Raw genomic sequence first — 14,374 nt, 5'->3', positions numbered from 1 at the left:
ACACAAAATAGTAAACAATCCCCATACAACTTCAATAAATGCTTCCAAGTATAATACTGAAAACATTTTATATAATGCATATACCTTGAATACAAAAACATGCAAATAAACTATTTTTTAATATATGTGTACATGCACAGTCTTCTAGTAGTCTGAAAGAGATCTGGTTCCCACCCTTCAATAATACTTATAAAATGAGAAACAAAATACCCAACAATAATAAAACAAGCTCCTGGGATATAGGTGGGTGTTAAGGGCTAGAAACTACATTTTTTTAATAGTTAAAATGTTCAACAAATGGCTAATTTTAAAAGCAGATGATGTTTATAAATCTTTTTAAACAGACCAAGATCAGGTACATAAAAGGAAAAGCATCTAGCTATAAAAATTTTTACTTTGTTTTCCTTTGTAAAAATATGAAATCTCCCAAACTCTCCCAAAAAAATCTGTCTTAAAGTTTTACTATTTCCCTTTGTTAAAAACTGAATTCTTCCCCAGCTCTGGGAACCCTTCAGAAGTGTTTATCATTTGTTGATTACATTTTACTTTATTAAAAGGAAATATTTTAACTGTGAACTTTCATAGCTTTTCAGAGAGAGAAGGTAGCCAGGATCTAGAAAGCAAAGGAAAAATTAAATTTTGTTTCAAATAGTAGAGACTCAGATAGATTTAATACATAAAAAAGGGAAATGATTTATAATGGTTATTTTTATTATACAAAACTTTTCACTTTCTGTTATGGGCCAGAACTCTGTACTTAAAACAAGGTTTCTTACAAGGTGTTAACTCAGTGAAACTGTTAAGACAATGGTTATCTAGTTCGGCATGGTGATTAATAGTTCGCTAATTCAGTTTGATTGATTTAATTTTACAACAAACCATGGTTTCCTAGTGATATAATGATTGATTTATACTCAAAACAACAAACTCAGTTTGACAGTCTGACTGAACAAACTCAGTCAGATTCAGAGTCAGATTCATTCACTTCATCTCACACTACCGTGGTGGCTGGCCTCCTGCAATTCCCCTACTGAGAGCAAGGCCGATCTGAAAGGCTCTCCAGAAAGCTGGCCCGGGCCCCAAGCAAGGAGACAATAAAGAATTTGGACTTTATCCCTGGCAATTCTTGTGGTGATTACTCAACTGAAAAGAAGGCTGCTCCAGAGACTTCCAAAAAACGAACAAAAACACTATATTATGGCGCTTGAACGTGGGATAGAAGATAAGAATTACAAGAAGAACCAGAGCTGTTTGTGACAAGGATCCTTCCAGAATTAAGGAAGAAGAGCCCTGGTAAGACTTTTTTAGTCAGAGAAATTAAATAGGCCAACATGTCAAAGGGCCAAGCCAGGAGACTGATGAGAGACTTAAATGCCAGTTCTGACCACAGTCTTCTCCACTTGAAAGTTTGCCTCGATCAACACCTGCTACAATCATCCAGAAGTGATAGTGCTGTAGTCCTCAGTATACAGACCATGCTGTGGGGGGGAAATAACAGCAAAAAACAAAAAAAAACGAGAAATTGTTAAGGGAGAGGTCAATTCTCCGAGAGCCTCTACAGCTGTGGATCATAACATCTGATGGAGTTGCAGGGCAGCCTTTGCTGACACAGGTGCTGTGGACTAGGAATGAGACAAATTTTTGAGGCAGAGGGAAGAGGAGAGAGGTCAGACAATGCAATGGCCTCTCCATCAGAGAAGTCAGAGAACAGCAACAGCCTCTCAGTCTCCTTGTATCATCCTCTCACAAGAGGAGAGCCATTCTGCAGGTCTGAGTTGCATCTCCAGCAGCCACTGTCAGGTGGCTCCCATGTATTTCAGCAGCTCTCTCGTGTATTCCAACTTTCCTGTATACTGTCTCCTTATTAAGAGAAAGAAAAAATGTCCTTCCTCCCTTTTTTGGTTTGTAACTTCTGCTAACCAAAACCAATTTAAAAAAAGGTATATAATTTATATTAGAAAAAGCCTCAAAAAATTAAATAGAAGCAGGACTGTCTTTATTGTCTGAGAAAATAACCATCCTTAGGCCAGTGTGTGCTAGTATTTACCCTACTGAGCTGTCAGTTTGACAATGTGCCTATAGTCCTATGAGGAAATATGTATAGATTTAAGAGATACAATTAAAGGCTCAATCCTTCTACTTCTGAACCAAGATATGTTTAAGACATAAGTAAAACACTTTAAAGGAAAGAAATACTCAAGGGAAAAAAAATCTTATAAAACATCTGGAAAACCATGTTCTTTTATTGACATTCAGAGCCTTATCTAAAATTTTAATTTTGCTTTAACCAAGTTTAAATGAAAGGAAGAAATGTCAGACAGTTTAACTAATTGCTAGTGATTACTTTGTAACTATAAGTGAACTGTTATTTTTTTAGTAAATAGAGGCGAGAATGTCAAAGATTAATGAAAATTATGGTGGGTCACTGCAATAGGACTAAATTCCTCAAATAATTCCTTATGCCTTCCCTCAATCTATTTAGGACATCGAGAAGCTAAATGTAAAAGTAAATATAATATTCCTTCTCCTGAAATTGTACCATTACTTCAAATTTTGTTTGCCTTAAGAGTAGTGACCATAGAAACTATTATCTCAAAGTGACTGTGAAGGCACAGTCATCCTGTGGGGATTCATAGGACAGAGGTCAAAGTACTTCCATTATCTTGTTTTCTATGTTTCTTCCTCTCAGCTTTTAATTATGTTTTTACTTCTCCATATTTTGTAACCAACTCTTTCTTGGAAACTTTTCTACAGCAGACCAATCCTCCTCCTTTAATTTACTTACTTTTGTCCCACTTCCTTCCTTCTGGTCACCATCCTTAATGCCCTGGTCAGAAGGGACCAATTTCCTCAAATTCTTGCTAGGCTGTTCCTTCAACTGAACAAAGGGTATTCTCATTCCTCCAGGGATTTGTATTTCTTCTCTGTTTTCCCTGTTCCCGCTGGCCTAGAGAATAAAGGATCAAACTTACTGCGAACTAGCACGTAATTTCTTAACTAGTATATATTTTCTTAGCCCTTTCACTGAGTAGTAATTAATTGTGCCACACTTGTCAAAAATAAGACAACAGGCATCACATGGACTCAAGTTCTTTTTGTTTTCTTTTCTTTTGGTTTTGATGCATTCACAGAATTACTTTTCTGATAGGCTCAACCACGGAATGCAAAGCATTAGATGTCTCTACCGGTTTGGAAAGGCTTCAATTATAATCTCAGAAGGTACTGCTTTCAAATTCATGTCATCTAATACACAGACCACTACATGATAAATTATTTGGGACTGGCAAACAGTTTTTGTTCTCTGTGTTTCTAAAAGTTCAAGCCTCAAAATTCTGATGTTTATATTACTTCCTTAGGAACAGTCATATAACTTTATAAAGTCAACTAAAATACAAATCTCACCCCAAGACAACTTCATGAAAGCTTTTTAACAAATAAAATTATATACTTTGAAATTTTAATTGAGCAATCTCCAACATTGAGAAAATTCAAATATATCTATTCAAATACATCAAATGTAGTTATATCAAATATCTAAGAAACATAATATACTTTAGAATTCAGAAACTTATTCATTTAAAACATGTTATCTTTTAGATTTAATAGCAACATGAAAAGAACACTAAAATGGTACTAATCTAAATTGTAGATATTTGAAAATTTGTTTCTAACTAATAATAAGAATACTTCCCCAAAACAGACTAAATGATGCTATAAACTAGTCCAATAAATAAGGAATAAACCAAAGTTACAGGGTAAGAGCCAAATTTGTTATTCAGTTTCCTGCATGATAAAGATGAAAAACAGAAAAAGGAAAAGGTAATAATAAGGATTTGTGTCACTGAAAAGAGAAATTTAAGTGAATTTAGGCTAAGGTTTCAGTTACCTCCCTTCTGATTAATTGATATATGATTAGAATCTAAGCAATCTACGAACATATTAATCCAATTGTTTTCTCTGTCATGTAACATCTAATATAGTAAACTTAATACCAATATGACAAAGAAATTAAAGCAATAATTAGGAGCTATTTGGCTCAACTGTATGGCAGCAAGTCTGACAATCTAAGATGAATTTTTGCAAAAATATAAATTTCCCAGATTAACAGAAGAGGAAATAAAATACTTAAATAGTCCCATTTTAGAAAAAGAAATTGGAACAAGCCATTAATGAACTCCCTAAGAAAAAAATTTCCTGAGCTAGATGGGATTCACAAGTGAATTCTACCAAACATTTAAAGAACAATTTCAATACTATGTAAACTATTTGGAAAAATAGGTAAAGAAGAATTACTGCTAAATTCCTTCTATGACACAAATACGGCACTGATACTTAAATCAGGATAAGCAAAAACAGAGAAAGAAAATTACAGTCCAATCTCCCTAATGAATATTTGATCCAAAATTTTAAAATAATAATAGCAAGGAGATTATAGCAATTTATCAGCAGGACAATACATTACAACCAAGTGGGATTTATACCAGGAATGCAGGTTTGGTTAGTATTAGGAAAACTATTTATCATAATTGACCATATCAATAACAAAGCCAACAAAAATCATAATCTCAATACAGAAAAAGCTTTTGACAAAATATAGCACCCATTCTTATTAACAACACTAGAGAGCACAGGGATAAAGGGAACTTTCCTTAAAATAATAAGCAGTATCTACTTAAAACCAACAATAAGCATTATTTATAATGGAGAAAAGCTGGATGCATTCCGACTAAGATCAGGGGTGAAACAAGGATGATGCCCATTATCCACCAGTATTATTCAATATTGTATTAGAAATGTTGGCTTTAACAATAAGAAAAAGGAATGAAAGGAATTAGAATAAGCAATGGGGAAATAAAACTATCACTTTTTGTAGATGATTTGATGATATACTTAGAGAATCCTAGAAAATCATCCAAAAATCTACTGGAAACAGCCTTAGCAAAGTTGAAGGATATAAAATAAACTCATACAAATCTATTTCTTTATATTACTGACAAAGTCCATCGGCAAAATATAGAAAGAGAAATTTCATTTAAAATTACTGTACACTAAATAAAATACTTGGGGGTGTTGTACAAGACCCTCTCCTTGTAAAATACCTGCCAAAACAAACCGAGGAACTACATGAACATAATTACAAAACACTTCTCACACAAATAAAGTCAAATCTAAACAATTAGAAAAATATTAACTGCTCATGGGTAGGCTGAGCTAATATAATAAAAATGATAATTTTGGCTAAATTGGTCTACTTCTTCAGTGCCATACTAATCAAACTACCAAAAAAAATTTTATAGAACTAGAAAAAATAATAACAAAATTCATCTGGAAGAACAAAAGATCAAGAATATCAAGGGAATTAATGAAAAGAAATAAAAAGAATGGTGGCTTAGCACTACTAAACCTAAAACTATAGTATAAAGCAGCAGTCATCAAAATCATTTAGTATTGGCTAAAAAAAAAGTGGTAGATCAGTGGAATAGATTAGTTACACAAGACACAATAATCAAGGCCTATAATAGTCTAGTATTTGATAAACCTCCAACTCTAACTTCTGGAATAAGAACTCACTATTTGGACAAAAATTGCTGGGAAAACTGGAAAATAATGTCAGAAACTTGGCATAGACCTACATTACACCCCACACCAAAATAAGGTCAAAATGGCACATGATTGGGCAAAAAGGAAGATACCTTAAACAAATTAGGAGAACAAAGAGTAATTTACCTATTAGATCTTTAGAGAAGGAAGGAATTTATGATCAAACAAGAACTAGAGAATGTTATGAAAGGCAAAATGGACAATTTTGATTAATTACATTAAATTAAAACATTTCTGCACAAACAAAACCAACAGAAATAAGATTAAAAGGGAAGTACAAAGCTGGAAAAAAATCTTTACAACCAGTATTTCTGATAAAGGCCTCATTTCTAAACTATATAAAGAACTGTAAAATTTATAAGAAAACACGTCGTTCCCCAATTAATAAAGTCAAAGGATATGAACAATTTTCAGATGATGACATTAAAGCCATCTATGTAGTCATATGAAAAAAGGCTCCAAAACTTAAAACAACTCTGAGGTACCACTACACACCTCTCAGATTGGCTAAGATGTCAGGAAAAGATAATGATAAATGTTGGAGGGGATACAGGAAACCTGGGACACTAATGTATTGTTGGTGGAGTTGTGAAACTGATCTAACTGTTCTGGAGAGTAATCTAGAATTATGCCCAAAGGGCTATCAAACTGTGCATACTCGTTGATCCAGCAATGCCATTACTGGGTCTGTATTCCAAGGAAATCAAAAAAGAAGGTAAAGGACCTACATGTACAAAAATATTTATAGCAATTCTTTTTGTGGTAGCAAAGAATTGGAAAATTAATAGATACCAATCAACTGGGAAATGGCTGAATAAACTGGTAATATGATATTTGTGTTTTATTAAAAAATGATGAACAAGCAGATTTCAGAAAGGCCTGGAAAGATTTACATGAACTGATACTGAGCAAAAAATGCAGAACCAGGAATACATTATACACAATAACAACAAGAATGTGTGATGATCAGCTTAAGAAAGATTTAGTTCTTCTCAGTGGTTCAATAAACCAAAGCAATCCCAATATACAATATGCTTCAGGGGAAAAAAAAAAAAAAAAAAAAAACTAAGGAGAATGTTCTTAGTCTCCTAAGTCTAAGATTAACAATTAGTGTAAAATCAACACATGCTATGTTCACTTCTTTTTTGTTTTTCATTTCTCCCATTATTTTTCCTTTTTGCTCTGATTTTTTTCTCTACATGATTCATAAGTAATGTATATTAAAAACAAAGAATAACTAGGGGAAAAAAAAAAACCTGATTACAATATGAGCAGTCTATCAACATATTAATCCAATTATCTTCTCTGTCATATTGCACTTAATATAGTAAAAAGTTTAAGATAAAGAAGACTACAAAAACTTCATTTTTGGTGTTGATTTGCATCATTTTATATTTTATATTTTTACAAAAAGAACTTGAGATTTCATTAGTCTCTGGACTTATACAGATCTCAGCCTGTGACTCAGTACATAAATCTTCAGAAGTTGCCCAAGTCACAAAGAGGTTCCAGCTAATGAGAATTAAGTAGATTTTCAACCCAGATTTCTCTGATAACAAGTCCAGCATCCTCTGGTATACTATGTTACCTTTTTTTTATCCCAAATAGTGCATACTTATTGTATATTCATTTGGGAACCTGGAACCTTCAGAGAATGATTCATTCTCAGTAGCAGAGTTTGAGATTAATTAGATCCTACCTTAATATAATTAGACTGAATATAATTTAACTGCTTTTGGATAACTACAGATCACCAAGTATCAATAATAATTATACTTGTATAATATTGATACTTTTAATCATAACAGGATTAACTGCTCTATACTAAATGATTGAGGACTGCTGTAACTGAATTCTTATGCTTGCTTTTTCTGCTTCCTTTATTGATGATGGGTTTGTTTTTGTTTTTGTGTTTTTAGGGGCTGGGGTCAATATTTATGCCTGTAACATCTTTTAAATTCTTCTAACCTGCTGAGGAGTTAGAAAGTAAATAGCTGAATTTATTGGCATTGTGAGCAAAATTGGGAATGAATATACTCCAAAGGGCTATCTTATGAATAAAATGCAAAGAACAGTATATCGGATGGGTTTTGTTACATCTGTTTTTATTGTTTAAGCCTTTTTGTTTATTTTCAAATGAGTGTTGCATTTTGCTGTACTTTGGATGGATGAGGTGGCACTTCTAATTTACAATTTTGGACAGCTTGTTTTTTGCATCCCTCATGCTGAAATAGGTCAAGACTATAATGTGCATTTTTCTAAAATTATGTTATGGATATTCAAACTAAATTCAAAAAGGTACTAAAAAATTCTTTCATGGTCATCTGAAATGTACCCAACCAAAAAGTATTAATATTAGTTATGTTATTAGCCATTCCACTTGACTCTCGATGCTCCTGTTTCCATTATAAGAGCTGGTGTAAGGAATCCGTGTCATGTCAACTTCTCTGTTTAACTGTTTACAGGAGGTCTTGAGCTTTTACTATAACACATGCAATTTAATTTTTCATATTTGCCTGCTATGGGAAATATAATTTTCTGGCATCAAAAATATATATCAGAAACTAGTATGAGTTGGTCCAATGTTGGCCTTACTATTCAACCAATTGTAAAGGTCCTCTAAATGGGCAGGCACAGTGCAACAGGAGATTTGAGTGGCCTGGAAGTAATTTTCTGTGGTTAGGGTCTGCCCCATAGGCAGGACTGTCATATCGAGATAGCTGTGTAACAGGAGACAGCTCCCTCTCTGATTGGCTGTGTGTGTGTAACCTCAAAGACCCACTGCAGCGGGAGGTCACTCTCTTTATCCGGGGATAGCTGAGGCGAGTGGATGGATAGCCAAGAGAGGTAAGGAGCTTGATAGTAAACGCATGGGTCTTCAGGTGTTTACTCGATAGTTAATAAGTCAGAGCATTATATGAGCATGTATAATAAAGACTTTAAGTTTGCACATGGCTGTTCTTCAGCACGCTATCGGTTATTAAAGTACAATTCACGAAATCATAGCCAGAGATCTCTGAAGGCCTCAGAGGAGGCAACTGGGTAGAATTAGTTGACACTGCAAAGGTCAGTGGCCAGAGGGTCTCTGACGCCTTGGGAATTAGGAGAGACTGGCAATGTGAAATATTGAGTAATGCTAGGGCTTTCTCACAAATGAAGTGATTGCTCAGGATTAACTAATAAATGATATTTTACAACCAATAAATAAATAATTACTGAATATTTAATATATACCTAGTTTTAAAAAATGTAATTATTTCCAATGCATAGAAATATACTTTATTGAAAATGTGAGTCCACTTAATTGGATAAATTCTACCTAGTAGGAGTACAATAAGAGTAGGTATTAGTCAAAATGCAACTGGATAAAAAGCAATTCAATAGAGTCCTCATTTTTTTGGTTGTTACTATCAAGAATTAAGATGAAAGAAAAAAGGAAAACTGGTCTGTTACACAGACCCATAATAAAGAAATGGACTATGGTAATCATAACTCCTTAGGAAGATTAAAAAAAAAAAAAAAAAACAGTATTGGATAAAAAACAATTTTTTTGTTCCTTTGTCATCAACAGGTGTCCTTCTTTCTCTGATATCAGAAACGATTTGTGGCTATCACTACACTGCAACCATCTTTTTTGTGTATCTTTGTTAATAGATTGTTTATATAAACATACACACACATATACAAATAGGGTGTTCCAAAAGTCAGCCCAGTTTTAAGCTAAGTTTGTAAGGAAACTAAGTCATTTAACAATGACTAGTCTATGAAATGTGGAAACTAAATCAGGAATGTCAAATGACATACACTTTTGTACTGTTATTATATGATGAAAAATGGAAGTTGAATCAGACATCCTGATTCTGGATCTTCTAAGCTTTCTGCTTCAATACTGTCTTTCGTTTGATGTTAATAAGATTTGTATATGTAGTATAAAACAAAGGTGATTTGGGCACGGAATGACATCTGTTACCAGACAAGGCACAGAATCACAGAATAATGATAGAATTTTTTTTTTGGAGTTCATTGGTCTTATCCAACTTATAACTGAAGAATGAGGTAAAGAGAAGATGCTGGCAAGTGGCATCCAGAGCAGAATGATGTAGACAGATTTTTCTAGGCCAATGTAAAAGTTTCATTTAGTCAAAAGGAGGCCAGGGTTATTATCTAGAAAGGTCAAGAAGATTAACCTAGTTGTGAGAAGTTCATTCTGTGATAGATTTAACCTAGTATTAGGAAGTATGCTATTCACTCACGAAAAAATTACCAACTTCTTGTATGTAGGAAGAGTATATCTAACTGGAACCACAAAGTTTACACAAGTTAAAAAGCAACAGCAATTGATTATTGGCTAACCTAAACATGTGGTACTAAGCACATGTATAATAGTTCAGAAAATAAGAGATCAAAGAATCTCAGTTATAAAACTATTGTGTGTGCCCTTTGACCAAGCAAAACCACTACTAGATTTATATCCAAAAAGGGATAAAAACCAAAAAGACAAAGAACCTATGTGTAGAAATATATAACAGTTTTTTCTGTGGGACAGGGGATTAGAAATTGGGCATCATTTGGAAAATGGCTGAATAAATTGGGGTATGTGATTATAATGGAATACTATAATGCTACAAGAAATGATGAGCAGGATGATCTCAGAAAAACCTGGATACATTCTTATAAACTGGCACAAAGTGAAATATACTGTGTACAAAGTAACAATAATATTATAAGATGATCATCTGTGAATGATTTAACTATTCTCAGCAACATGAAGAGTCCAAAGATGAAAAATGCTATACATACCTGCAAGCTTACTTTTTAAACTTTATTTTTCTTGAGGTTGGGGGGGTGGGGATGTGTTGGTTATTGGTTTTTTCCCACAACATGACTATCATGAAATGTTTTGCATGATTGCACAGGCATAGCCTATGTCAAATTGCTTACCTTCTGAATGAGACAGGAGAGAGGAAGAAACTGGGGGCAAATTAAAAACTAAATAAAAAAAATTTATGAACTTGAGTAATTAGAAGAATCATTTTGTCTTTTGATAGAGACAGGTTTGGAAGAAGGAAATAATGAATTCAGGTACAGATATGGTGAGTTTGAGAGGTCAAACTGATAGTTATCGATACGGAATTAAGTCAGGGGACAGATTGGAGATGGATATATATATATATATATATATATATATGAGAGTTATATGCACAGAGATAATTAAATTCATAGAAGCTGATGAAATCATCATGTGAAAGGGTATATAGAGAATAGAAGAAATCCTAGCGCAGAGCCTTGAGGTTCTATAGATGGGGATATTACATGGATGATGAGCCAGCAAAGGAAATTTTCTTTCTTACATATTATCTACTATATCTAATTATATATACATATATATTATTATATGTAATATACTAGTATATGTTATATATTATCTAATTCTTTCCTCTCACAGTTAAGTCGTTAATTAAAATCCTTCCCTCTCTCCTTTTTCATTTACTTGATTTAATTTTTTTTGTTGCTTAAAAAAAAGATTCTTTATCCTGTTTTCTTCTTTAATTTTTTTGCCCTTTTGTTTGTTTAAGTTTTTATTTTTTGATTTGAAATCTTTATACTTATTTATTCCTTCTTTAATCTCTTTGTGATCTTTATGAAAAAAAATTTTAAAATAGCAACTCTGAATTATGTCTTTTAAACAATCTTTATTTTATTTTCTTGTAATCCTTACCCCTTCCCTCCTATTTTTTTGCCTTTGGCGGTTTACTGTTAGAAGTAGCAATCACTCTTAGAAGTCGAAGTCTAATCACTCCTTGAAAAGCAGTGCAACTATAGGGCAGCTAGGTGGCGCAGTGGTTAGAGCACCAGCCCTAAAGTCAGGAGGACCCGAGTTCAAATCTAACTCAGACACTGAACACTTCCTAGCTGTGTGATCCTGATCAAGTCACTGAACCCCAATTGCCTCAACAGGAAAAAAAAAAAAAAAGTAGTGCAGTCCTCATGGTAGAAACCTGCCTGAATTTCTGATAGTTCAGTCCACTCTAGGCTTCCCCAAGACATATACAAAGGAATCTCTTCTTTAGGTCTATTGTCCTACCTTCCCATTCTGAATTCTGGTTGTTCCTAAGAGCTCTGATTTCCCTCCTTCTAAGGCATGAGGTTACCTCTGAAGTCACAACAGCCTCTGAGATAGCATTTTCTGGGCACTAAATTCCTATACATTCTACCACTGTCAACAAAAGGAAACTGTGGAGAGGTCAGACAGATAGGAGAATCGGGAGAAATTAGTGTTAAGAAAACCCACAGAGGAGAGAATATCCAGAAGAGGGCAGGCAAAAGTGTCAAATGCAAAATGGACCAAAGACTAAGAAAAGATCAGGTCCGGCAATTAATAAGAGAATAATTTCTGTTAAGAGGTTGGAATCCAAAACTAAAAAGTTTGAGGAGTGAGAAGAAAGGAGCTGAAGCATTAAGTGATGATAGCTTTTTCAAGGAATTTGGTTGAAAAGGGGAAGAGAGATATTGTATGAAGAGAAAGGTAGGGTCTAGAGAATGCTTTTTAAGGATAGGGAAAACTTGGGACATTTTTATGGGCAGAAAGTATGGAAAAGGCTGATAGGGAAAGGAAAGAGGGAGAAGCTAGTGAACATGAGGGGAAGATTGAGTGAGAGAGAGCAATCCTCTGGAAAAGACAGCAAGGGATAGTGTCAAGGGCACATTTAGAGGGCTTGATCTTGACAAGAAGGATCACCTCATTGTCAGTCTGAAAGAAAGTGGGAAAGAGTAGAGAATGACATCAAGGTATCTTGAGATAAAGAAGCAGGGCTCAGTTTCAGCACTGATGACATCACTGAAATAATCATCTACTTCCAGGACTGTAATATGGATGATGGTATGGACTGAAAAAGGAAAAAAATCCATAGTTCACACAGCATATTTTGGGTAGAAGAAAAGAGGAAATTATAACATTATATAGCAGAGCAGTGTCAGTAGAGAAATAAAGTTTAACAGGAACAGCAGAATTAATATTATGAAATATTCATGCTGTACTTCATTTTTCCACATGAAGAGGAAAGGAAAGCACTCAAAAAGTCTACTGTGATTTAAAAGTCTAGTCTAGATAAACTATAGAGACTACCTAGTCCAATTTCTTTATTTAGAAATGAGGAAACTGAAGCACAAAGGGATTTATGTAATTATGTTATTTCTCTATTACATTTTTTGGGGAGGACATATTTATTCTGAACATATTTATACATGAATGATAAAACATAAGCTCTTTGAGAGCCAAGATTGTTTCCTTTGTTTTTATATTCCTAATGCTTTAGAAAGTTACATAATGATATTTGTTTGTTAAATGACATGAAATGACATAATACTGTTTCAGTTTCCCCACTAAGGAGGCAAGGGGAATAAATAAGGCCAGGGAAGGAAAAATTTTTTATAAGCTAATAATATTAAAAACCACTTGTTTTTCATTCCTAATTTTGATTCATAAATTCTATAGAACTTTATTAAAAACAGTCCACCAAGACCAAGACCTCTTATGTTAACAGAGATCTAGGAAGGAAAAGCATTTCAATTGAAATTAGAGGGCTAGGTTTGAATGCCAGCTCTGCCTTCATTTAACCTCTGCTGGACAATTTCCTTATCTATCAAATAAAGGAGATTCATTAAATAACTTTTCAGATTCTTCCAGCTCTAACTTCATGACTCTATGATTTACTCCAAATTTCTACCCATGCTAGTATTTAGCCATCCTATTAAACCAGGTATCAATGCTCTTACTAACCTCACTTTTAACATCAGAACCCACGAGAAAATTGTATCCAAGATTAGCTAATCAGGAATGTGTATAGCAAAGTTTTAGTTTAAAAAGATTTTCAGATGTAGATAGAAAATAAAAATTGTCCTTCTCAAACTTAGATCTGGCTTCCCACTCTTATGACATAAGAGCAGATTGCACTGGATACCAGAATACTTCATATTAATGTACATATTGATATTATTACACAGGTTACCTGGACTCGAAGATCAGCCATTTGTTTCAAAAGATCTTCAAAGAGCTCTCGATCTTCTTCAGGTAATTCAGAAGACAAGACTACACCCACACAGGATCCTGACATTTGTAATGTTGGGTCTGGGAACATGTAGACTCCACTACTGCAGCGCAGTACAGGAGATTGACTAGGCATCAGAGGATACACCCAATTACAAACCTAAAGTGATTGTGAAATATAAAGTTCTATTAGTAGGAATAATATTTACTTAAATTTTCTAGTCTATAACAGAAATAGCAATAAATATATGAAAAACATTGAGAAACCTTTAGCAGGATCCTATTGTGGATACATATATACCTATATCAAACAAAATTCACTTCATAAGCCAAGATCTTCAAAGAGAAGAAAACTTATTACTTTACTATCAATTTGAACAGTATAAAAAGAACACCAGTAGTTTTTGAAGCACAAGAAATTAATTAGAGCTCTAACAATTCAATTTCTGAACATTAATTGAAGAAAATGAGCTTTGTAGTACCCCTTTAATTGTATTTTTCCAAAAATATTTGAATATACTCCATTAAAAAAAAAAAGTTTAAATGAAATTTATGGCAAAATTCATTTAAACTTTTTTTTAATGGAATATATTATTGCTGATTTTATATATGATTATTATATGATATATAATAGCTGATTTTCAGAATATAGGCTCATGTAATTTGGTGTAATATCCCATAGTTGACCTTTCTTCATTATTACTACATGCAAAAATCTTGTTTTCC

The 14,374-nt window shown here is 33.4% G+C and overlaps 1 protein-coding gene across 6 annotated transcripts in view; it reads right to left on the bottom strand.

The window, feature by feature from the left end:
* SPART (spartin) overlaps nucleotides 1-14,374 on the bottom strand; it is a 55,426-nt gene that overhangs the window by 30,954 nt on the left and 10,098 nt on the right. For 5 of the 6 annotated variants that reach the window (XM_031960699.1, XM_031960695.1, XM_023499206.2 and 2 more), the window contains exons 3-4: nucleotides 13,611-13,808; nucleotides 2,786-2,947 (exon numbers count right to left, since the gene is read on the bottom strand). In XM_031960699.1, the coding sequence (XP_031816559.1) occupies nucleotides 2,786-2,947; nucleotides 13,611-13,808 (360 nt within the window). The remainder of the gene's footprint in view (nucleotides 1-2,785; nucleotides 2,948-13,610; nucleotides 13,809-14,374) is intronic. The other variant, XM_031960698.1, reaches the window with a different exon arrangement.

Source organism: Sarcophilus harrisii, chromosome 3 (genome assembly GCF_902635505.1).
Source record: "Sarcophilus harrisii chromosome 3, mSarHar1.11, whole genome shotgun sequence".
Taxonomy (NCBI): Eukaryota; Metazoa; Chordata; class Mammalia; order Dasyuromorphia; family Dasyuridae; genus Sarcophilus; species Sarcophilus harrisii.
The sequence above is the reverse complement of the archived record's forward strand: the minus strand, read 5'-3'. Positions and strand labels throughout refer to the sequence as shown.